We start from the raw sequence: 26,976 nt of genomic DNA, 5'->3' as shown, positions 1-26,976 counted from the left end.
TTATCTTAATTATCTGATATAAACAATTAGTATCTTTAGTTTATAAATGAGAAAATCTAACTTGGTGGTGTTTTTTTTCATACACAGAACACAATTCAGGACTAATCAACAAAGCTCTATCAGATTGTTTATACTCTCAATGCTACAAATATGTGTAATTCAGACCTTCGTAGCAAAACATTGCATAAAATGAGAAAAAACAGATATAAACCTATTAAAGCACCAGATTTAAAGTGTAAACACAATTTATTAAAGTGACATGAAAATACCTGTTAATTTTTAAAAATTATTATGTTTTACTCAACTCTTTTAAATATTTTGTTTCACAACATTTCCAATAAAGTCAAAGATCAGAAAGGTATTCAAATGATTTAACACAAACAAAAGTTAGGTACTCAGAAAATCACTTTGTAGCATGCACATATCTGAACAGATTGACATTTAACTGAATATTCTAAAATTATGTCCCGCCACATTATACCTAATTCTTACTCTCTACTCTCAAATGAAAATCTTGCTCAAAACTGTTGATTTATTATTCAGGTCCCCCAAAATATTTCCCAGAAAGTCCTTAAAAATAATCTTCATTTTACTTTTAATAATTTAAAATTCAATCATTATTGCACAGCGATTATATGCAATTTTACATCCCATTAACCCTGCTTTGTTTTAATTATACAGATCCTTTGTTAGATTCTTCTAAATGATCCAGTTTATAATTTCAGGTTATCCTAGGGAGCACTTTAATTCAGCTGCACATTCATCAACTGTTTATGTCTTGTTAATTGTTGACAGTTGCACAATTGCATTCCCTAGCTATGATTGATGAATTGCATTCACAAGTTTAGCTATTAAGTAGAATAAATATTTATAACAATTTCCAGTTAAAAGACTGTTATCTTTATCCCCAAAAGGATAAATTAAAAACGGATGGGCTGATTGCATACAGGAGCATTCTAGCAACGTGCACGCACTTGTTCTAAGACATGTTTATGACAAAAGTATATGGAGGAACATGTGTCTAAGGGCAGTTTGATTAGACAGTCCTTTGATTGCATTTAAGCAACAGTTCTTAAATATTACCTCATTTTGAAGATGATCCACTGATACCTTAATACTTAATTGCTAAAAATATGCAGATGTGCTATTTGTTCTGAATGAGCATTTTATCAGGATTGAGCATGCAGTAACATCTAGACTCATTAGCCGTACTGAGAAACAAAGATGAGATTCTCTACTACTATCCAAGAACATAATATATTTATTCAGTCTATTATTACTCAATATTTATTGAATAATGTGCAGCATTTAACTCACCCTGGTGAGCCCTATTATGGGGTGAACTGAAATGGACAGTTTCAGCAAAAAAAATTTCCACTGAAAAGATTACATTTCAAGCTGCTACAATTGTAGTGTAACTTCAGTGTCTGTAGGGAATTTAAGACAATTTACACCACCCAAAAACTGAGTATGAGGACACGTGTCACAGTTTTCCAGATAGTAATGTTCTGTTGTCTAATTTTTTCTAGTTTCTGAAATGAATGCGTGGCTTCACCTCTGAAATACCAGCTACATACAAAAAAAGTATCCTATAACAAAGAGAAGATTTGATACTTCACTGTTGGTAATAACATGCTGTAAGTGGAAGACAAACACATAAAAAACCAAAATCTCTTCTAGGGGCATATTCTGATATATATATTTCAGCTGCTCATATAAAAACATCTAGACTTATATGGATTTGATTTACTGGCCAATAGATGTGACACAAATTACACAAGTGGCTGCACTTGTCTTTGGCATTCCACTACCAGCTTGGCCTTAGAGTCCCCACTGCTGCCCAGCTGGCTGAGTGGAAGAACTGACAAACATTACAAAGCGTAGAGGATAAAAACATATATAGCATTAAAAGTACTTGAGGATTGATAATAAAGTACCTTAAGAATTTGCAAAAGCAGTCAGATCTTACAAACATGATGTCTCTATTTTACAGGATTAAAATCAGACCAGAAATTCTAGATAAAATCCTCATGAACTGATAGGATAAAGAAGTGCATCTGTACAATAAATGGTGTGCTTCTAAAACAGATGGAACAGCAGATGGGTTTACAGATTGGGCTCTCTGGACAGTCTGGGTAAAACAACCATGCTGATTACGAAAATGGTGGTTAAGTTCCCAAATACATCCGAACATATATACAATTCATTTGGTCTCTTATTTTTTCTGCCAATAAACAAAAATTTAAGAATTTGTAAATTTCTAAATTAAATATTTGCTATATAAAATATCTATACAATAAATCTCTTAATTAATATGGCCCTTTCACAATTTTTTGGAACAGATGGTGAAGTATTATCACCCAATGGAATAAATACAAAATGGCTACTTTTTCAAAAGCTTTAAAATTAATTACCTTCCTTCATTGATGAGCTCAATAAATGCAAGTCCTGCATTCTTCTGAATAGAATTTTGCCATTCCTAAGAAAATAAAATATAACATGATCAAAACCCAAGTACTTTAAACCACATTTCTGAAGCTGACCCTGATACACTCCTAAGGAGCTTGAATTTTAGCTGGATTTCTTAATCTAATGCTGCTCTCTTTAAGAATGATTCAATCATTTAAAATATAAAATTTATTGTATTTTTCAAATAAATTTTAGCTGGTGATCTTTTCCATGTTATATTTAAGCAACCTTTAGTTTCCTTGACTTGGCAATACACAAAAAAACTCCCACAAATATTTTTTCTCCATTCATGCATTTGCTTATTAGATGCAACAAAGCACATAAGCATTAGTTTCTTCAGTTTGCTTCACTGTTACATCTTGTACATTTCATGTGAGGCAGGGAACAATTTGTATACCATCCATCCACCCTTGAGTTCAATATTTGTCTTTTTCCCCATTATGACTGAATAAGAATGTCATATTAACAACATCAGATTTTAAAAGTCTTATACTTCTAATGCTGATGTACATGATAAACTTTTGAAACTGATTTAAGCCATTTCATTAATACTAAAATGTAATAATTTTTACTTAAAATACCACTAGATTAAAGACAAAATACTTAACACATCATAAACACATTTGACATACAACTTCTAGGTTCTCAACTGATTTTGGTAATTCAAATAAAAAAAAGTCAGGCTATCTCTCTAAAAAGTAAAGAAAACTTCTTTTATGGTGGTGTAATTCCTTAAATCTTTTCTTTAAGACTATAAAACATGTCCGAAATACAAAATACATCAACTGAATTAGAATTCAGAAAGAAACTGTCTATTCAGACCCTTATCATGAACAATAATGGACAGAGAGAATAAGAGTTACCGAACTACTTTGCATTACATTTATTTTCCCAAGGACTAAAAAAATCAGACAGAAATTCCCAATTCTTGCTTCATGACATGGGCAGGAGAAAGAGTTTTGGACAGAATTATGACTTGTTCTTAAATAACTATTGTGAAAACTAGCCATCAATCAGCAGGATGCTTCTTAGTGACATGAGGAAAATTCACAGATTTGACCTAGTCAAACATTTTAAAATAGGAAAAAATAACAAACAGTGCCGTACTCATGATAAGTTCTGTAAGAAGGGAGCAGTTAAAATATCCAAAGAATGGCCATACTCAGCCCTTTACCAAACACGTAATTAGGGAACATGGAGTATTAGTGCTCAAGCCACTGGAATGAGGTCTAGAAAATCTTGTAACAGTGCCGTTGTTCAGCGGTGTAGATTTTATTCTTTTCCTAAACCAGTTACTAAAGCAAGACTAGTGATATAGTTTTAGAAAGAAATTAAGTCTTCCTGGTATAAAATTACTCTGAGAAACCAACCTGGAAAGTATTAAACTGCCTGAACGTAGGCACTTAGTGACATTTTGATTACATTTGTTTAACCTATCTACCTATCTCTGCAAAATGTGAAGGTTTTCTTGCAAGTCTTTTGTGAGATATTCCCACTTGATGTAAATGTGTTAGATACTACATGACAAGTAAACCAGCTAATACTATTGTTGGTACCTAAAATGTCACCAGAAATCTATATAGTAGCAAATGAATTTCTCCCTCTGTCTCCATAGGTGGAAAATTTAATCAGTTTCTGCTGAAAATGTGTGAAACCTGACCACAAATCTACCAAAAACTAATGGAAGAAATAACGGTGCAGAACCATAAAGTACAGCATTCATGCATTCCTTCATTATGAACTCACCATATATTGCAAGACTACTGTAATCTACAAATAAATATTATGATTATTACTATACAATTTCCTCTCAATTTTAAACAGAATTTAATGTAAAAAATTAATGATCCGGGGATTTGAATTCTAATTTTGAATGGCGAACCTGTTTTTCTTTTTACCAGACTCTTTTCAAAAGTCCCAATAAAACATCTAGATATGCTAAGAAAATTAAAGTTGCTTTTGCAACATCTGTTCAGATCATAGGATACACTTTAAGAATGAAAATAAAGACTTGAAACTATATGCTTAAATAATGTCGAATTATTTTGATTACATTATCTCAGTTTCCAAAAATCTCACTCACAAGGTGCAAGAGGTAGAAACACACAAAGAAAAAGTAATGGATTCAGTGACCACTGGACAATTTATGCAGTGAACGAGTAGAATCAAAGCATAGACATTTAGTTATTAGCAGTTAAATGTTCAGGTGGTTTTGGTATTGTTCATATAATGAATCTTTTGGGCCTTAAAAGAAGAGCTGGGAGACTTTTCTGTGCATTGAAACTGCTGTTACCAATCACATGCCTTACCAAAATCTTGTACAAAAGTATTTCCTCTACATAATAAGAATATGTTGAACTGTCTTCCCATGGGAAAATTTTCCTGCTTGATAGGACAATGTGGATGACTAATAGTGGACCTCACAAAACAAGAAATTCCTCTGGGTCACTGGCATAGGATAGGAGACTCAGCGATAGAGGTACATTTAAACTAACACACACAGATTTCAGATTTCAAGTATGACAAAATTTCATTGTAGTAAAGCAAAAAAGAGGTTATCAAATTTCATTTTTTAATTTTATTGTTAAAAAAATCTAGTAATTGTCTTCACATGCAAAAAGACATTTAATTAAATTACTGTCCACTGTGGTTACATTCTAAATATTTTGCATTATGCAAACTCATATTAAAGATCTCAAAAGTGTATTAAGTGATTAGGATATTGGTAACTCCCACCCATCAGGAGGAGCTTGGTCTCCTTCCTTCTTCTGATTTTGATGTTTCCCTGTTCATTGCAGAGGAGTTGGACTAGATAACCTTTAAAGATCCCTTCTAATTCTATGATTCTATGATACTAAAAAGATCACTGCATCCAGAAAGTACCAATACACATATCCAGACAGAAAGTTCAGGATGAAGACAGTTACAAAAAATATTTATACATAGAATGAGAAGAGATGTAAAACAATGGGATGACAGTAAAAAGTGCGAACTTCTAAACGATAAACAAAACCAAGGTACCAATACTACTTAAAATTCAGGCTTCTTAGGTTCTAGGACCTAAGAATACCTTAGTAACTAGGATGCTCATTCTCTTATTTCTGGTATTCCTACAATTTTTACTTTTGCATGCATTTTCCTAATCCTACTTCTATGAAGCTTTAATATCCTCACTACACAAAAACCAAACAGATAAACAAAAAAAAAAAAACCTTTTTTTCTTTTTCAATTCATATAATCCTTTCCAGATCAGCCTCTGCTTGCAATATTTTTTCTGATTTTTACTTATAACATTTGTAATTTTTGTTTACAAAATTATTATTTTTTAATGATAATAAAAATCAAATGATAAATCTGACACATGATGAGTTCACAAAAAGTGAATAATGATTCGCAGAGTTCTCATAATCTCTATAACAGCTCTCACCATTTCCAATTTCTTCAAAGAAGTCTAAAATTCCTTCGCATTTTGCGTTTCTAAACAAACTACGTTTACAGACTATAGATACCGGACGTAATAATCAACCTACAGGAGTGATAATCAGTTTCAGTTTTGCTGAAATTTTCACTTTTCAATGCACTTAAATAAATGATTAAATAAACAGTTAAATAAACAGTTATTTGATTAATGAATTTTAATTGCTACTTCCTGACAATTTAGTTATATTGATTCTCTTATTTCTTGACACTTTTATGTATTTGGAGAAAAGTTTTGTATTGAGCTGTAGAAGGGCTACCATCTATCAGAGAATGGAAGTGGAAATTTAAAAAAAAAAGTGTTTGCAATTCACAACAGGAATGTAATTTACCTTGAGTTTCAACTGCATGTTTGTGTTGCCTCCTATAATCACAAATAACTCAAATAGCTCACTTTATGTCATCCAAGCAGAAATATTCAGAGGAAACATTACTATATTGAAGGAAATGTTTTTTTATTGCAGAAAAAATATGCCCATTAAAAGTAGGTACGAATGGAAAAGCTGATTGATTCCCAGATGCAGCCTCATAAAGTTTTGAGCAGCTTGTACAATTTTAAGATCATAGGACTATCATTCCCATTCCTGGCAGAACTGTTGGAGACTAAAAACCTTCTATTATTGTTTGGAATGAAAATGAGAACTAAGAGCAAAGATCTAAGAATTTTATTGCCCATATTCTTCTCCCTTACTAACATGTATACTGCTAATACATTATAAAAAGAAGTATTTTTAGTCTACACTTTCAAGTAAATTTGGAATCGATTTTAAGATTTTATGATGGTCATCCTTATTTCCCACAATAAGGAAGATACAGAATGACTGATGACATCCTTCTGGAAGGCAAATCTGTGTGTATTGGAATCCACTAGGCTTCTGGCCAAATCTCAGAAAGAAAAAGGAATATGAATCTTCCACAGAACAATTTATGTATATATGGCTTTAAAAATGCAGAAAAAAAAATGATAGAAAGTTTTAGACTTCTCTTTCACAGGACTCATTTTCTTTTTATTTTCTTGACTTGGAGTAATGTATAGTAATCTTTCTTTTTTCTTGGAAACACACAAACCCATTGCCCTTCAAATCACCTGTGGTAATTGCTCAATTTATCTTGAAAATGAAGTCAAACATTCCCAGAGGGACATTTCATTGGTACCTTAGAAGAAAATGAGAAAAAAATCCTCTACCGAAAAAAAAAATTATGTTATCCAAACAATACCAGAGAAATGGCCAAATTTGTTCAGATATTATAACAGTAACCTTAAATGCTGTGTAGAAATTCTGCCTTTCTCCTGAAGCTGATGTACAGATATGTTAGAAAATACACACAGACATAATTTTTTGAGTTTATTTCATAAATGAAAAAAATAGTTCCTCCTCTAAGTTGTTTAAAAATTATTAACAATTTGTGTTACTTTATTTGGCCAATTGTGCTAAAACACAGTCCAATCGCTGGTATTAAAGGTAGCTATCAACCTGATAGGACAAGGGGGTTTGGGTTTAAGTTGAAAGAGGGGAGATTTAGGTTAGGTGTTAGGAAGAAATTAGTTACTCAGAGGCAGTGAGGCACTGGCACAGGCTGTCCAGAGATCCTGTGGATGCCCCATTCCTGTAGGCACTCGAGTCCATGTTGGATGGGGCCCTATGCAGCCTGAGCTGGTGAGGGGCATCTAATAAGCCATGGCAGGGGCTTAGGGCTGGGTGTGCTTTAAGGTCCCCTCCAACCTAAGCCATTCTGTGATTCTATGATTCAATGAATCTGATGTTTTCCAAAACACTTCAGTACAGTGATGTACAGAAAACTGCTCCAAAACATACTTTACCTCCATTATAAAAAAAAAAAAAAAGACACCCAACAAACTATATATATGTGATTATATTTTCCTACAACAAGTTCTTGTACTCTCTCTCAGCCCTTTAAGAAATATCTGAAACTTTCTGACTTTCTAGGTTTTTTCTCTGATCTACCTAAGATCCATATAAATTGTAGACAATTTGATAGTCATGGGAAGACACCAAGATGTATGGGAAAATGAAGAAAGTAATTCTTAAAATTTTCTGATCCAGCCTGTTCTACTATCCAGAAGAGTTTCAGAACAGCATCTCACTGATGTGTAATAAATATACTTTTTAATATTTTATTACAAAAAATATTCTGACGAGGGTGGGCTAGAGAAATTACCAGAAGTTTCATGATCATTCAGATGTAAGTAAGATACTGAAGAAGAGATCCTGCTTGCTACTGAAAGCAAAACACAGAATTGGCTTTCCCTTTTCTCCAGAACTGGGATCTGGAGAGACATGTCACAGAATAATCATATAAATAAGATTTCCCTTCAAGATGGAAAGAATACACTGATTGTTTCCATTTGCAAGTTAGATTATCAGAAGCAGATGGCCATGACATGAAGACCAAACTTGGGCTGGAAGATATTCCACACATGGACAATGAATTAATGCAAGAAAATTATTTGACACTTCTTTAGCTTAGAAAAAAAAAAAAAGACAAAAAAAGAAAAAAAAAGAAAATACAAGATGGCATCTTTTGAATAAATTCCAGAATTCAATGAAGGAAGTAAGAAATTAAGCATAAGACAAAAATAATGTAACTTCTGGATCAAAAGAAAATGTGAAAGAATAGTTTTCCACTTTCCATGTAGCACCAGACTTTTTATTGTATTACTTTGAGTTCATTTCTGGTATTGGAAACATGATTAAATATGTATGCAACCTATTTTATGTAAGCCATGTTCTGGATTATGAAGAGCCCCAAATTAACACCCAAATATAAATAGACGTTCATGTTGTGCCAAATTTGAGATTGGACAATGACATAGTAGAAAACATTTTTCTTTCTCACTAGACCTTTATAGAATGACAGAAATTACCAACTTTAGCTAATAGTTTTAATTGATATTAGATTTGAGTCTGCAATAAAAAATTAGTTAGAAGCTGTCACTTTGAAGTTACCTGACTGGCTGCTAACATAAACCTTTCAATATTTTGTACCATGTGTGAAAACCATTTTTTCTCTTTTTCTTTTACCTTGATTTCTCTCCCACCAAATACCAAAATTCCTTTCCTTTTTCTTTACATTTACTGAAATAAATTAATGACTGTCCTGTTTCTTTTCATATACCCTTCATTACTTATGAATGCTGCTTGGAACATGATGCTTCCTAATTTCTGATGCCAGCCCACAACATAAGAGGTGGATGCTGATGGTATGGCAGTAGAGGTTGAACCTTCTCACTGATATTCCATCTTGTTTGTGTATGTCAAATGGCAGCAGAAGGGCAGTCTGATAGAAAGGTGTCTGACATGGAAGTGCATATGGAACAAAGGTGTACCACTGAATTTCTCCTTGAAACAAAACTCACCCACTGACATTTACTGATGCTTGCTGAAGATTTATGGAGACCAAAATGGATGTGAGCACAGTGGAGAGATGCATTTCAGCAGTGGCAACAGTAACAGTGGATCACCTCCACTGCTGCAGATTTTTATGAACATAACATGCGGACTAATAGATTCATTGCTGATGAAAATGGATAGATAATGGTAGTGATTGACTATATTGAAAGATAGTGTTTTGTAACTGAATATACAATCTATCTAATAGTGTTATTATGCTCTTTGTATCTGTTGTAGTTTCCATAGAAATAAATAGGAGACATTACTTTCAGAGCATTCTAAGTACTTGGAATCAATCCTGCAAACATCTAAGCACATACCTAAAGAAATCAAATACATTGTAATCAGTTAGTTTATGTTATTAAATGAAATTAATCATATGCTCAAATATTTAAAGGACTAAAACATCTGGGAGACGAGACTGTTAGCCACTTGCTAGGAGCTGTTGCTTTCATGGCTATTCTAAAATTTACTATTTCATCCAGAGACACTTTTAATTTTGATTTATAAGTGATGAGACTGTTTCTACCATTGTGTGTATTGATGAAGAGGAAACGGGAATATGGAGCTAGGTGTGGAGAAGATACTCTTCTTCCAGCAGTGTGCATCAGGCCAGACAGAAGACCAAGCTGAATACTGAAACAACAGACAATGAGTATGATTCCATTAGATGCAGAGATCTGAATTTACAGCTTTCTGCCATGAAGACATAGGTAATGTTTTCTATTTCCTCTCTGCTCCCAGATTAGCAATCCTAAAGACTTGTCTTTGAGTACTTCTGGTGGGTTTTGGATAAGAACCTCAGCTCAACCTACTAAACCAGGAAACAAAAATCTGAATACTCTTCTGATATTTCAGCAACTGAGTCTTACAAACATCACTGGTACAAAAATAGGGTAAGCAGAGAGGAAGATGCAGAACAGAAGCAGTATAACAGATCCAAAACTTACTAATTTTTTTGAGTTTTCTGGTGTTTTTTTTTTTTCTTCTGTTAAGATATACTGGAAAAACGATTATATAATATTATATATATTATATCATTATATATATTATAATATAGAGATGCACATGAACATCCTTCCCTTCTATGGCCAATTTTAATTCAGGTTTTTGCAGTGATATAATATGCAATGTTGTTTTTGTAGTTGCACCAGTAAAATTACAGACAGTGAATAATCCACCAGAATGAATGGGCAAACAGCAAAAAATGAAACAGTTGATTTGTCTCACAGTTAGGCGGAAAAAAAATACACATCCATAGGAATTTGCATGACCAGCCTTAATTTCAAGTTGCATTGCATGTATCCTAAGTAGATTAAGCTTCAGGTTCATCGTTCTTTGAATTTAAGAGAAGGAATTATTTAACTTCTTGTTAATTTTCCTACCAAAGCAGGTGTCAAAAAGACAAATAGCAAACACGGAGTTATCACTAAACAAAAGTTAATCCTGATCACTCTAGAGATCAGGACAGGATTGATTTTGCTGCTTGGTTCCTGTGTCAGGCATTCTCAAAAGCCAGTCTCTGAAGTCCAAGAGATACACCATTCTGTGGAGCAGGATGCACATTTAGTTCTGCTAGGGTGTTGACAGGGTCTTGCCTTTATTACTGGATCTAAATTGATCGCTAAATGTACACAGTGAGAATTTCCTTCAAATTCTGACCAACAAAAGAAATCAGATTTATTTCCCATTATTTATTTATTTATTTATTCTGTTTTGAGTGAAATTAATTTCTTGATATGGCTTCAAACCTTTTTGCCACTTATGATAACAGCTAAAGCTCTTATTCCCCTCCCTCCACACTCCACCCCATTTTGTCACTTTCTTGCTGTGTTTGCTGTGATGTACATAGTAGCATACAACCACTATGTTTAACATGCATCAAACTGCTGGAAAATGTTTTATGGGCTGTGCTGCCTGGGAGAAGATCCTTCAAAGATCCTTTTTGATTAAGTATGTACTGAATGTCTGCCTGTCATATGGTGAAACAGACTGTATTCAACCCAAGCAGCTTCTGACTTTCCAGGTTAAAGACTAAACCATGTAGACAGACACTACTCATAAATGAAGATCACGTTATTAAATAAGGCTTGAAAAGCTTAACTGAAACCCAGTTTACCCATTCATTACATACTGGAGCTGTCAGGTTATGGATATAATCTTGATATAGTTTGCTTTTCTTAAGATACTTCCAGTTCAATATTTTTTTTTCATAAAAGGAAACATTTTACAGAATCTACATAATGTGGAATTAAAAGAAGGACAGTGTGCTATCATTTACTTGAAAATCTCCTAACAGGTTTTAATTAAAGCATTACTTAGTTATGTACATTCTTTCTCTCCCCTCTCCCAAGGAATTTTTCTAGTAAAAGCCAATTTAATTTACAGTGGATAACATCTATAATAAATATTTTGCCTCAACATAGTGTTTCAGAAGCAGAGTATTCTTATTCTGTTTTGATATTTCCTTCGAAGGCTGCTGAATTATGATCTTGATCAAATTTCTAATGGGGTGGGAGGAGAAATCAATATGAATGAATGTTGCATTGAAACTACTAAATTCTGAAATTGGTCAGGCATTCTGAATATATTTTAGAACTGCAAGTGACAGCTTTTTTTCTTAGAACAACTATTCATATTACAGTGTTCTGTTTTTAGAAAGGAGGAGTAACACGGTGTCTTCAATTCTAAGAATATTTTCTGTTTAAGAAAGTCATTTTCCTGTTATTAGATAAGGCACTGAAAAATTAAGTGGGATGAGATGAGAGTATCCTTTGGGATAACATCATTCACCCTTTGCAGAAGCTACATCTCCAAAAGAGAAACACTTGCAAAAGATCTGGAAATAATTAGAAACTATTTTGCTATTTGAGTTATAAATAAATAACAATAATAAAACTAATGAAATTTAAATCTCATGCAAGATGGAACGGCATTGCAAAGTGTATTTTATTTTATTTTTTTACGTATAGTTAATTGAAGAAATCTACACTTCAACAGTAACGCAGCTGTAACATACTCAACTAGGCTGAGGGAACAATGGCCAGCTAGTCAAGCACAGATCTTATCAAACATAACACATCTTTGTCCATTTTATGTTTAAATAGACTAAATCCAAACAAAAATGCCTGTTTTTTATGAGAAGTGAAAATCGTTACATCTATTACCAATTATGCAGAAATATATATATATTTCAAGTACTTAACTTAATGCTTTTAGTTTTATATAAGAAATAAAGAAAATACAGTCTTCAAAGTAAGCTACATTTTAATGTAGTGAAGTAGGTGATCCTAACAAACAAAATAGGTATAAAGAAGTAATTTATAATAAAATAAATATACTAAAAATGCAAAGAATAGAATTTTTCCTTCTTTCTCAAGCCCTAAAATGATACACTATCCTTACACAAGTTCCTTTAAAACGTAAAATGTATTTTTCGCAAAAACTCCAAATTCCTTTGGGGGGAAAGAGTTGATTGCATATCCCTCTGAGTCTAAAAGGCTGCCCATATGAACTGAATTATCCATGACATGTACCTTCAGACAGTTGTAATGTGATATTTCATGTAAATTTAGACCATACCTTGGACGTGAGCCGCTGGCAATGTTGATTTTATTCAGGAGCTCAGATAAGAAAAAAAACTCTGACATCCTTGCTAATCTGTAGTCGTTAACATGGAATTTCCAACATAAAGAGCATAAAAGCATCTAATTTGCTGTAGCAAATGAAAGGAAAACAAACTTCGTATTTCCTTTTCCTTTTCAATGTCTAAAGTTACTCTGTTCTGTGCAAACAAAATTGTACTTTTCAAAGGTTTTTGACATCATCATCATCTATCTTTTGAATGACACATTTCAAACTTCACCTAATCTGTAGAATGTCATTCAATTTGAATCTGAAGGAATCTGGTAGGAAGAAAAGCCCTAGTTATGTTAGGATTACTAAAAAAAATAAATGTAGTACTTTATGTAGTCTTCCCAGTTCATATTAATTGATTTATACATAAAAGCTCAGGTAGTGCTTTTTGTTTTTATACAGAGATGATTTAACTTCATTTTTGATTCACAGCAACTCCTAGTCTCCTGATGTTAGCTAGAGGCTGGATTTTATTACATGTTTTATGTGCCATTTTCTTCTAGCAATATTCTGTATTTTTTCCTGTCAGCATTTCAAAGCATTTACTTCCTGTTTTCTTTTGACAAATAATTTAAAAAAAATAAATAGAAAACTTTGCCAAAGACTTTCACACAGATGAACAGATCTGAAGATTGCTTAGTACATCTAGAGGACTAAATAAATAATTTTCTACAGAGCAATGCTTTTTGGTCAGCCTTTACACCAGTACAGCCCCCTGTTGATCAATGCCTGTAGAAACATTTAATGTCACCACCAAAAACATTACAGCATTAACTTCTGAAGAACTTGAAATATAAATAGGCTCTGGTGTCCAAGACTGTCCTTATTTAAAAGTCAAGGAAACAACCCTAAAATATCAGCTGAGGTATACGAATTAGAAGTAACTGGATAGATGTAAAAAAGCTCTCAAGCAAACACTGAAGAAAATCAATTAACGTTTAGAATTTCAAAATGATTCGACTCTTTACATTGTATTAGTTTTAAAATGAATCTTATTTTTAAGATAGTCAAATATTTTGAAATTATAAATAGCTGGAATAATAGTCACAAAACCAACAAATTGATTTAGCTGCATTTGCTCCATAGCTTGACTGAGTTGTCTAAAGAAAAGGCATTGCAGAAAGAGCTTAAATTTCTTCCTCTTCCTTTCAATCAATATTTGAGGCAAAGTTTCATCTCTAGGGCCCTTAATGGCAGGAATTCCTGGAGCCAGCAAATGAGTAATGTTAAACCTATGATTAGATGATGAGGCCATCAAAGACACTAGACCCTAATGCTTCATTCCACTTTATTCCTGAGAGCTGCAGTAAAGCCAAAGACCAGGGAAGAAGGGACTGTAAGTTATTCCTTCCCTCAAGTAAAGGTTTCAAAAGATGTTAAAAAGAAAAAAAAAAAAGGGGGGTTTCATGACTTGAACATAAGGCTCAAAAGCTTTAATGGATCTTTTGGAATTTTCCTGGAACCCAGGACTTAACCATTAGGTAAAAAATTTTTCAAGTGCTCTGCTGGAGAGGGTTTGAAGTTCAAACCCCACCGAGGGTTCCTGCTAGGGATGTATGTTTCTTTTACTTTTCCCTAACCAATATTCATCCTGGCTAAGCAGGGAAAAAAGAAAGAAAAAAAAAAAGAAGAAAAAAAACACAAAGGAAAACAGGATTTAATGATTTCCTTATGACAGCAGCTAGAAGAAATGCAAGCTACAGACTGGCAACAGCAGGTAAGTTGGAACTCTCTCCCCCAGCTTCCCCCAAAAGAGTTTTAAATGTTAATTATTTTTAGATAGATGCATCAAAAGTAGATCTGAATTTCATTTGACCCTGAAAATGTATTTCTTTTCAGTACATTTTTTGGCGCAGATACTCAAAGTCCACCTGTGAATGCTCAACAAAAACTGCAAACAAATATTTTCCCTTGGTAATAATGTTATGAGTTAATGTGGGCATATATAAAATGCCCCAGTATATCAGTGAAATGTATGCTGGGTTAATATTTATATTTCACAGCATACATTTCACTGATGTTTAAAGTCTATGGGGGACTTGATAAATGATACACTAGTAGTAAGTTTTTAGAGAACTGAAAGAACTTTTAGATTATTTGGATCTGTTAGGCCATTGTATGTGCCTTATATTACATAGCATGTTTGGGGATAGCTTATTATCATCAGTTTAATGTAAAAAGCTTTACGGAGGAAGATAGCTAATAACAATTTGGAGAAACAAGATCAAAATGATGTAAAGAATCAAAATACTCTGTGGAACTATTTCAATTTTGAATATTTTACCTGTGAGAGCAAATCAAAATGTTAATTGATTCAGATTTCTGAGAAAACAGTTACTGCTGTGCTAAACAAATAAACAAAACTACAGAATGTTCTAAAACAGAAATACTGTATTTTTAGGACTTCATAAGGAATACTTCACCATATTCCTCTGCTTTTTGCTGTATTGACAGCTGTATAAAATAAGTAGTATTTTATGTCATGTACCAGAAGTAATAAAGTCACAATAAAGTATGGCTTAGTTAAATTATTAATTAAAAAGTTAGATTTTAATTTTGAAAATAATATTATCTTCACACATTGTAAACAAGAGCTGGCTTGAGAGAGAGTTAACACACAGAAAAACTGGATAATGTGCATCCATATGGTTCTAAAAAAAAAAAAGGAAGTATACTTTGCATACCCTGTGAATATAGAAGCACTATGCTGTGTATATATTTTTAAAAATCTATAGTATATATGCTACCAGAACAGATTAGTTTGTATTTTCCTATATGGAAATGGAAGAATGGAGCAAACAGCAATGCACAATTCACAGGTTGGCTGTAGTCCAGCAGTATGCTAAAGAACCATTAAAATTATAATCAGAGAATGTCTTACCTGTGAACAAAGCAGCATAACAAGTTCAACCACGGAAGTACTTGACTTCATGCAAACCAGACCTGCAAAGAAATAGTCAAAAGTGAATTTAAAAGATAACTAGTATTTAGTAACGGTGGCTGAACGGTTTCAGAAATTCCATAAAATCTTTGTACTGTATTTTTTTAATCGCTTAAATTAAATAAAACAAGTTTCAAGCTAAATTGTCTGAGAATTTCAATTTCAAATACACTTAAATGCTCAGGAACTGTCAAAGAATAACCTGGAAAAAAAGCTGTATCAGTACAGAGATTTTTTTGATCACGCCTTTTTGTCTTTTAGCTCAGATTACTATTTAGCAAGATAAATAAGAAAAATCTATCTAGCCATCTATTTATGTCATCCAAAGTAACTCACTATGTGATAAGCATAAGAAAGCAATCTTTGAAAATCAAATCCCATAAATGCTTAAGACTAACGTGATCAGATATTAACAAGTAGAAAAGAAGGTCTCTGAACAGAAATTAATCCAATTTTCATCTGGCAACTGACTTTGAAACTTTAAGCACTAATGAAAAATGCACTCTTGGAAAATCTATTTCCTAGCAAATTTAGAATCTTTCTAGTTCATGCTTCTTGAAAACCTTGAATTCTGCAGTGCAGTCATTGCTCACATTTTTTTTTCTTAATTTAAATAGTCATTATGTTTCACATTACCACAGTTTTGAATATTTCTTTTTGTGGCTTTGGAGATGCTGATTAACTTCTGGAGAGAAGGATATCATGTCTAAGAACGTAAAAGATGTTTTGTAAAGAGAGGAGAAAGAAATTACGTTTTTACTTTTAACTTTGGTAGCTTCTAGTTTCTATAATCACACAGGCAATATAATGATATCATTGCTTACGACATGGAAGTGCTTTTTATGTGTCACAGAAATGATGAATACAGAAATAATAAGGCTTAAAATTAAGGAAGCTGATGTACTTTAAGTAGGTTTCAACAAACAGCATTTAGAGACGAAAGTTCTCCTACACAATAGCACATATATTTATTGTGGGTAGCAGACAAATAGCCTTTTGTGCCCATTTTGCTAACAACCCCATCTTCATTGTACAGTAACACAGAACAAGCTGTAAGAAGCCACTAGGATTCCATTCTATCAGATATATGAGAAGACAGTTAACTAATGAAATAAGAGGCAGATGTGAAAAGCTCATTTAGGGAGACAATTGCTGTAATTGATCAGCTATTCTCATGCTCAAGTGCTTGAGGATCAGAAAGATTAATGGGATACTTATCACCTGCAGGCTACCTCCACTGTTTGAAAACTGACAAAGAAAATCCAAACAGAAAAGCAAACCCAACCTGCTAATGCAGGTAGAAGCAAGACAGATATATCAAAAATTTCATCAAAGAACATGATTTATTGTGAATGCAGCTCTGAAAGTAATGCCTCCTATTTTATGATGATGTCCCACTACATCAGGGGTGGATGCTGGTAGTATAGCAGTAGAAGTTGAATCTTCCCACCAATATTCCATTACATTTTGTTGTTGTGCAACAGGTGGTATAACCGGGGCAGTATGACAGAAAGGCATCTGCCATAAAAGTGTGTATGAAGTAAAAGTATGTCACTGAATTCTTACATGTGGAAAAAGTGTCTCCCAATGACATTCATAGATGCTTGCTGAATGTTTATAGAGGCTAAAACAGTGGATGTGTGCGCACTGAGGCTGTGGGCAGCATGTTTCGCCAGTGGCAAAAGCAACAGTGATCATCTCCACTGTTGAAGATTCTTACAAGCATGGCATGCAGGCTGGCAGGTTCATTGCTGATGAAAATCATAGAATCATTTGAGTTGGAAGGCATCCTTGAAGGTCATCAAGTCAACTCCACTCCAATTAAGAGGGACACCTACAGCTAGGTCAGGTTGCTCAGTGCCCTGTCCAGCCTGACCTAGAAATGTCTGCAAGGACAGGACATTCATCACCTCTCTTGGCATCTTGTTGCATAGCCAATGGTGGTGACTATACTGAAAAATAGTGTTCTGTAGCTGAGAATTTGCTCTATCATAATAACATTACCATGCACCTTGTACACGTTGTAGTGTCCATGGAAATAATAGAAAACATTACTTTTGGAGCAACCTATGTATTTTGTTACAGTAAAAAAAAAAAAAAAAAAAGCAAAAGCAATCAACATACAAATATGTTTTCTGTCACTTGTTCATCTTTCTCCAAAATCAGACCTCAGATGTAATAGAAAAAGTTCTAGTAAAAACTCTCAAACCAAATTCCCATGTTATAGTCTTGTAAATTTATATATATCTTTACCTTTTGTTTTCATATTATAAGCACAGATAACCAGAATATACATTAATATATGCATTAAGAAAAATAAACCAATTAAAATATGAAACAAAGGTTATATGATATGCATCTACAGAAACTTAAACTATGTTTGCACGGTTTCCAAAAATTACAAAATTGATCCCAAAACTCCACTTTGAGAAGAAATACATGATGAATACTTCCTAGTTTCATTCATTAAATTGTAAATTTTTAATTTTCAAAGACATTTCCTGATATTTAAGCCACAAGTTTCAAACAATATGGAAAAAGTTTGGAACATAGAACAAATATCTAAAAAGACAGAATATATTCCTAAAACGGTACAAAGATAGCATAAGTACTTGCTATTATAGAATCACTGAATCATAGAATCCTCAGAGTTGGAAGATACCTTTAAAGTTCACCAGGTCCAGCTCTTCTGTAATGAACAGGGACACCTACAGCTAGATTGGGTGCTCAGAGTCCCATCCAGCCTGACCTTGAGTGTCTCCAGGGATGGACAACCACCACCTCTATGGGCAACCTGTGCCAGTGCCTCACCACTGTCACTGTAAAAACTTTTTCCTTATATCCAACCTACATCTACTCTCTTTAAGGTTGAACCATTTCCCCTTGTTCTCTCACAACAGACCCTGCTACAGAGTCTATCCTCTTCTTTCCTGTATCTGAAAGATACTGAAATATATCATCCAAATAACAATTATAATCTTATTATAAAGTCTTTATGTCATTACAACTGAACAGGACTCTGAAGGTAATAATCACTTTAGTGCAAAGTTTTCCATTTAAAATCATAAGAATGTGTTAAATTATGCCTAACTTTTTAAAACCCTGATGATTCTGAGGGCTGAATAAAATGATTGTCTGATTGATAACTTCTCTATTTGTCTGGACATCAGTTGATATCTTCTTGTACCCTAGATAATCTAGCGTGAGCTTGGATGTGGTGCTCTGGCACTGGAAGGGGGAAATGAACTAGTATTGATAAAATTCTGAGAGGATACAGAACTGACATCTAGTTAGCACATCAGCATATCCATGCATAGTAACCAGCTCTGTAATTGCCTGCTGATGGAATAAGACACTGATAATATCCATTAATACCTCTGATAACCAATGTCATTTGAAATTAAGTGTTTGAAGAGACAGATTTTCACATCAAAATTGAATAACTAACATAAAAATTGTAGTACTTCTACCATGTGAGAACAAAGAGAATTAGGAGATCCCCATAAAAGAAAATGGTGACATAGACACCAGGAATACCCTTTACAGAGAGCTCAGCCTAAAGCAGAAGGAGCAGATTAAAGCGCGCAACTCCCTAGTTATAAATAACCAAAGATAGAACAATTCTTAATAGAAAATGGAGACCCACATGCATCTTGATGAGTAAGAAGAAAAAAAGCAGAAGTACTTTCTATTCACCTTTTTATTTAAGTTCTATAGGGTACATTGCTTGAAGTAAAACAGACTATGGAAATGCAAAGCACTCAGATCAGAGTCACTGTTTCACGTCATAAGTCTCTTGCTTATCAACATCCTACTCACACTTCAGGGACTCCATCAGCCTGAATCATACGGGCAAAAGTCCATGCCCTCCATTATATGCTCCATTTCTTCCCTTCTAGCTGCCAAGCCCTCTATTTTTGTGTCCCTTTTGTTTCTTTCCACCTTTGCTTATTCCTGATGAAGCAGGAAAGATTTGAAATACATATACTTTCTTGTTACACAAAGCACAATTTATCTTCACCTGTCAAAGGATTTGTGGAGTTGCAGAGGATGATATAAACAGGTCAGGATTAAAGAAGGACAGATCCACTTGAGACTGTTGGGCAAACCTGGCAATGGAGTCTCTGGTTTATTAAAATACTACAGAAGTTGTAGGAGTTAAATTAAGGAGGAAGCATCACACCTCTCCTGTTGAACTGGCATAAAATCACTTTCATAATCTTATGTTTTTAAATTTGTGCAATCCTCTGTTCTGGGATGCCTAGCTTGTGCTAAACAGTTTAGAGTTGGTACAAGAATTGTTTCCTTCTTCAGACTGTAGATATTCTAACTGACAAAGAGCAAGGAAGAAGAACATTTTACAGGCAGATGAGAAGGAAGGAAACAATTGAGGTATCATCATAAAAGCAACACCAGAATTTCCAGCATGAATCAGAATAAAAACAAATTTCATAAGTCCCAGATGCAGGAACAAAGGACTTATTCTTCCTTATTATACTTCTTGGGATTTTTCATAGATTTTTAGTGTTCAAAATTTTATTAATTTTAATATAGGGAGAAACAAAAAATGATGTAAATCTTTAAAAAATAATGGCTTCTCTGACTGAAGAAAGCATAGAAATCTATTTTTGGTTCTCTTCCCCCACCACTTAGCTCCAATAAGAAGTATTTGCAATTCAAACTACAACTATTGCCTGCATTCTTCAGCTGCACATAAGTTCTTCCTATACCATCTGTATCAAATGCCATTAAGGAAGCTAATGTAATTACCAAAATACAAGTGGATATTTCCTGCATACAGCAAGGTTAAAAAGGTCACTGTCTAACTGAATGGAGTACGTGCTCTTTATATTTGCTGTTCTTAGTGCTTTTCTTCATAGTCTATTCTCAGCCCATTAAATATAGCCAACAAAATTCAGCATTTGATGGCAACAATGACCACATATACAGATACAAAAACTGGGAGCATCAAGTGCATGACCTTAGCTAATCTGGAATAAATGATGTATGCCTGACAATTATCTTGAAATGCTCTGGTTTACATGACTTCTTTTTCAGTGTTCTTCCAATGCCCCAAAGATATGCTAATTATTTCTCTTCACTATTACTTATTAATGTCTAAAAAAGATTAATTTCAACATTACTATTTTAGTCATGCCTGTGGCATTAATCAAATCTTGGGTTCAAAACCTCGAAGTCACCATGCTGAACTAGTCAGTGTGAATTTCTACTGCAAAGAAATATAATGTAGGCTGATAAAATCATTAAAAAAAATCCTTATGAAATAAGATCATGGTTTTGAACTTCTTTTCATTATTATTAATACAATGTGTGTAGGAGTCTAACTGAATACCACCACAATTTCATCTGGTCTTTATCAAAGTTTGCCTGCATTTTCTTTCAATACTTTGTGTCAGCTTAAACCCTTATTGGAACTGAAACCAATTGTAATACCAGCAAAAGCAAAAAGATAGAAGTTGTTGTAGCTTATGCTGAGCTTAGAAAAAAAGGTGTAATTAACTAAACTTTAGAGACTGCAGAAAATGCATAAATATTCTACTCAATTATAGCTCCAACTCAACTGAAAAGTCTCAGGCACAGATAAAGAAAAGCTAGAGAAAGTTTAAACTATTAGACCTAGTCACAGTGAAAACTTGGCCTTTATATGATGTCATCAAAACTACAGGGGATTTATTTTATATGACAAAGTAAAGACATAGTATTGTATACATTATTTTATCAATGTATGAAAAGTGGATATAACACAATTAGAAAAGACCATAAGATCCTAAAATCCTAAAAGATTCAGAAAATCCTTGAACTCTATTTCTTTTAACTTATATTTCCATAAAGTCAGTTATTTTCCTTCTTACAGCTAGGGTTTTTCATGTACTTTAAACAAATTTGTACTGTTTAAAGTTGTTCACCATAGCTACTGGCAACTAAGTGCCTCATGTGCCAAGGGACAAAATAGGAATTTTCCACAGGTATTTGCCACAAAAGAACTATGTATTTTCATTTTTGATAGACTAGTATTCATTTCAAAATTTGTCAGCAACAGTACAAAATTTTAATGACTGTTCATGCTAGTGACAGGAACAAAAGCATGTTATAGCTTTGATAACACTATAGAAAAAAGCTTGTGATATTTTCACTAGAAATGCAAGTTTTTGTTCAAGTTTGTTATTGCAAGAATACTGCTAGAATACTAGTTACTGCTAGAATAATCATAGTAATTTTTTTCTTGAAATATTGTTCTAAATTGAACTTGGAATCAGAGAGATGAGCATAGGATTTTGTGTGTGTGTGTGTGTGTGTGTGTGTGTGTCTATAGTTTCTTTTTGACCATTAGTTAAAATTATTTAGATAGTTCAAATCTACAGTATTCCCTCTTTTTGTAATTCAGTGAAACCTGGACTCAATTTCATAGTTTTAATCAAGTCTCTAGCAAGTTCATAAAAATGTGAAACTATGGAGGAAAAATATAAAGATAAGTGAAAAGTTTGGAAATATGTGAAATTACTAACTGAAATGACTGATTTTCCTTTTCCAAGTGATTATTAGAAAACAGAGGCAACAACTCTTGGCTAGGAAAAAAAAAAGAGGAATCAAAACTGCATCAAATAGAATTAGACATCCAGTTATCCAGAAGAAAAAGGAATTTAGTAGCTACCAATAAGGAATGGGAATAGTTTTTTTCCAGTTTTAAATGACTGAATGACTGACAATAAAGGACTGCATTCTGGTCAAACTTCGTATTTGATGGACTGTTCTTGAAGGAGAGAACAAGAGCCAGAATTTAAGAAGGTGGTAATTATTCATCCAAAAGCAAGATGGGAATTAAACAGAATACAGTGTTTTGCAAGATTACATGCAAATCTTGTTTTAGAACTATGAATATGACTATTCATATGTATATATATATGTATATATATCATAGTTTGTAGATGTTTAAATTACACTAATGTTCTTAATTCATGAAAAGCAAAGGCTGTAAATATTTAGTGATAGCAGATAGTCTGCAGAAGGAAATCACAGTCACATTGCACAATAATTACAGCTCCACTTCCAGATGAAAGGAAATGCTGTTCCAAAGAAAATATACTCCCTAAAACAACAAAGGCTTAAAGATTTAGCAATTCAATTCAGTACCCTTGACATGACTGGCAGAATATAACATTGTCACCAACTCTAGGGACCAAAAAGGAGGGCTGTGTTAATACTAGAGCCCATCCTCTGTGTAGGTAAATCTCCTTTACAGAGCAAAAGATGACACAGGAAAACAGTGAATTTGATCCAGTACTCTTGTAGTCAGTCAAGGCCATTATATTTCCTATGGTTTTTGGTGGAAGATTGTGGTGGATGTGGTTATTATTATTATTGTTATTATGATGCTAGGCACAGCATAATACTCATAGCACTTAGTGCTCCAAAATACAGGAGAATTATCATCCAAGATATCATATATAAAATACCTTTAAAATAGTATGAGAAATCTCTAGAACTTGTATCTTAAGATACACACCCAGATGAACTCTAATAGGTCGATCTAAACAATAGATTTAATATGTTCAAGCCCAAATGAATCTTTTCAGTCTCTTTAGATAAATTTGCAAACTAAAAGAGATTTTAGTACACTTGGACACAATTTAAAATACTAGTAATGCTGTGTAAATGTTTCTGGTATTACATTCTTAAAGTAAGGAAAGATAAACTTCTTTTTGACTAGTTACTAAAAGGAATATAAATGAGGACTATAAAATATCCCAACAGAATCACAGAGTGGCAGAAACTCTTGAGAGGAGACCCACAGAATGGGGATTTTATACAATGTATGTAAGAACTACATTTTAAAATCACAGACTTTTGTACTCTAGTCCTATGATCTGTAATGACATTGGCAAAACTGATCCTGATGCCCCATCATGCTGAAGAGTCTTATCTTGTACTGATGCATAAAATTTTTGTGACTTTTCCGTTAGTGTCAGTGTATTATGCAAATAAGTGATCTCCTCCTTGATGAATGATAATTTAATCTATAAAATAAAAGCCATCACCACCAACATTCAGTTTAATTTCTCAGTGAAGATTTTCAAAATAGATCCACTTCTTCAATAAGAACCTGTGGCAATTCTTTCCTCGGCCAATGGTCCACTTGAATTTAATCAATACATGCATTTGTGTTTCTCTGTCCTTTTAAGAACAGTACTTCTTTAGATGGATCACTTTTCAAGTATCTGTTCTGATGGAAGGAACAGTCAATTTAATGCTATCAAAATACTATACCTGATCATTTTAAAAAATCTTTCAAAATGATTAATGTCAATTATCATATGTCAATTGAGAAATCATTCCAGCTAACAAAATGACACAAAATTATTCATAAAATAATACAACTGTAAATTTAAATATAGGAAACCAATTCCCTGCTAAATTTAAGTGCAACAGATTTTTTTTTACAGTGATACCTATCATATACTATAATTTAATTCATAAAATGAATGTGCTTCCTCTTTTAAAGCCTGCTATTAGTAAATAGATCAAAGCAACCAAAGCAGAGATCACATTTCACTGCAGCTGATCAAACTGTAACACCTCTAGTCTTGAAAGTGCCTTTAAAATTAAACTATTGCTGTTCTGTTGAAGACTACTTTCAGATAGATAAGTAACCTAATAATAATAATAATAATAATAATTATTATTATTATTATTATTATTATTATTATTACTATTATTATTATTTACTTGGTGGAAGCTCAAATCCAGGAAGAACTTAAAAATAAACTGCATTCAGACTGAGGTTCTGGAAAATCCAAGCCCCCTTATTTATCCAAGAGGAATCTTAATGAAGATCATTCCAATATATCAATATATGTATATTTACAATTATTATTATTATTATTGGAGACACCTGAGAGTTCAATATACAAAAGCAAATATGATCCCGGAAGTCTTCTGATTCTCCCTTCCATTCCACATTACTGTTCACTGCTCTTAAACTTGTGGCTACATTTTTACCACAGCCACTTCCCTGGGTATTTTATTTCTAGTGAATGGAATGAGAAAAAAAAAAAAGGAAAATGCTGAGTGAGATATTTTTTTTTGTTTAGATGGTAATTGTGACCTGATAATTTGATAACGGGGGGACAAAAATCTCAGTTTCCACAAAGAGCTCTGCTGACCTCAGTTGGCAGATGTCAGATTTTTCTCCTATCCTGAAGCCTTTCTGACAAATGGTAATCATTTAAAAAAGCTTCTCTCAAAACACAGAACTATACACAGCTACAGATGTCTTGAAATAACTTGCATTTCTTGTGTTTCAGTTTCCCTTATTTACTTGACAGTAACATTGTTATAGGCTCTCCCTAGACCTGGTTTGACATCACTTTGCTATCTTAATTTGACACATCACAAGTGTCTGTATTGCCTGACAAGTTCTTTCAGCATGAGGGTTTCCAATTGCAAGAAAATCTCCACAGACAACCATCACTATTAGTATAGGATTTGATCCTAAAATTCAACATACCAACAGAAAAAAAAGACATGATGTAATACATAGAAATTTAGTGTTTTCATTTTTTACTTTTTTTCTTTCTGAGGAAGTAAATGTTGACATAAAAATAGCTTGAACACAGTAGATACATTTCTCTTTAAGCTATCTTAGTCCTTGAAAAAAATAATTCTGATTTTGTAAGGAGTTTGTAGACATCTATATGAATAAAGCATGAAGGTTAATTAATGTTTATGTTATTGTAACGCATTTTCCATTCAAAAATGAATCTTGAAAATATACCAACTTTTTAAACTTTCAAATGTTGTAGTTTCTCTACTTCAGTCATTCAAGAGTTTTGGCAGAATATTTTTTGCTACTGCTTTGGAGACAGAAGTAAGCATATCCATATCTAATGGAATGAACTGCAAAGTGCCTTCACATCATCAGAGCAAGGGAATTTTGTTAAACTTGGTTACCGATTAAAACATTTCAGTCTGGGTCATACGAGCAGGTGATGAGACAGAAATTGAAGGAATGTATAAGGAGAAACTGTGACCAGCCCTAACAAGATTAGTTTTGTAAAGAAACTGGATGTAGAGACCAGGGAAAAGGATTATTAAACTTCACCTGAGAAACGTACCTTTCAGGGCAAAACCCGATACAGAGATGTTATTTGCACCCTACAGTTTACGAGAGTTAGGTAGTTCTCTGGAAAATATTGCGAGGATAATAAAGTAGATTGATTCCATTTTTAAGCCTGTAGAGGACAAAAGGTGGGACAAATACCAGCCTGTTTCAAGTCCAAAATCAGGCAGAGTCCCATGCTGAGTTCTGAATGATGAATTAAGTGGAATAAGAACCGGAGAACCTCTGCCTGTGGGGAGCTTCAGTCACAGCATGAACATCCTGTAGATACTGAATACCTTTTTGGCATACCACCTCGTTTTTCTTTGGATGTGGACAGTAAAGGAGAAAAGAATACGTGTAAAAAAGGTGGCTGTTCTTAAAAAAGTTGTGCAACGGTTCCTTGGTCCATTGTAACCATGCAGCACTGCTGTATACCTGATATGATGAGTCCACCTACAGGTATTGTTACAGTAGTGCCCTAATGTATTAATTTTCTCAAGAATAATTTAAATGATTTAAAAACTAATTCCTTGATATAACATCAAATAGGCTTCTTGATATTTTCTCTTGTTTTCTAGTAAGAATCAAAGCTTTACAAAAAAAAAAAAAAAAAAAAAAGAAAAAAAGAAAAAGCTGAAAGTTAAGATGAGAAGACATCTGATCTTAAGATACAGGAGAAACATGAAGTCACCAGGGAGGGTATTCTACTAGACTCTTAAGCTGTGGAAAAAATGCCCAATACTGCTGAAGATAAGTGGGATCTGAGAACCACAGTCAAATCCTTGTCTTCCTCTACACAGGCTCCAGTATTCTGTGCACTTTATGTGGTTTCAAATAGCAAAAGTTGGTATTCTAGTCCTATGACCTGTAATGACACTGGCAAAAATGATCCTGGTGCCTCATCATTCTGAAGAGTCTCA

General features: G+C 33.4%; 1 protein-coding gene across 1 annotated transcript in view; it reads right to left on the bottom strand.

Annotated features, from left to right (window-relative positions):
• The window catches only part of NBEA (neurobeachin), a 479,458-nt gene that overhangs the window by 241,743 nt on the left and 210,739 nt on the right, over nucleotides 1-26,976 (bottom strand). Inside the window, exons 34-35 of the mRNA XM_065730203.1 lie at nucleotides 15,877-15,938; nucleotides 2,415-2,479 (exon numbers count right to left, since the gene is read on the bottom strand). Of these exons, the coding sequence (XP_065586275.1) occupies nucleotides 2,415-2,479; nucleotides 15,877-15,938 (127 nt within the window). The remainder of the gene's footprint in view (nucleotides 1-2,414; nucleotides 2,480-15,876; nucleotides 15,939-26,976) is intronic.

Source organism: Cyrtonyx montezumae, unplaced genomic scaffold (assembly GCF_038088225.1).
Source record: "Cyrtonyx montezumae isolate F1298 unplaced genomic scaffold, pur_monq_1.0 scaffold_12, whole genome shotgun sequence".
Lineage (NCBI taxonomy): Eukaryota > Metazoa > Chordata > Aves > Galliformes > Odontophoridae > Cyrtonyx > Cyrtonyx montezumae.
The sequence above is the reverse complement of the archived record's forward strand: the minus strand, read 5'-3'. Positions and strand labels throughout refer to the sequence as shown.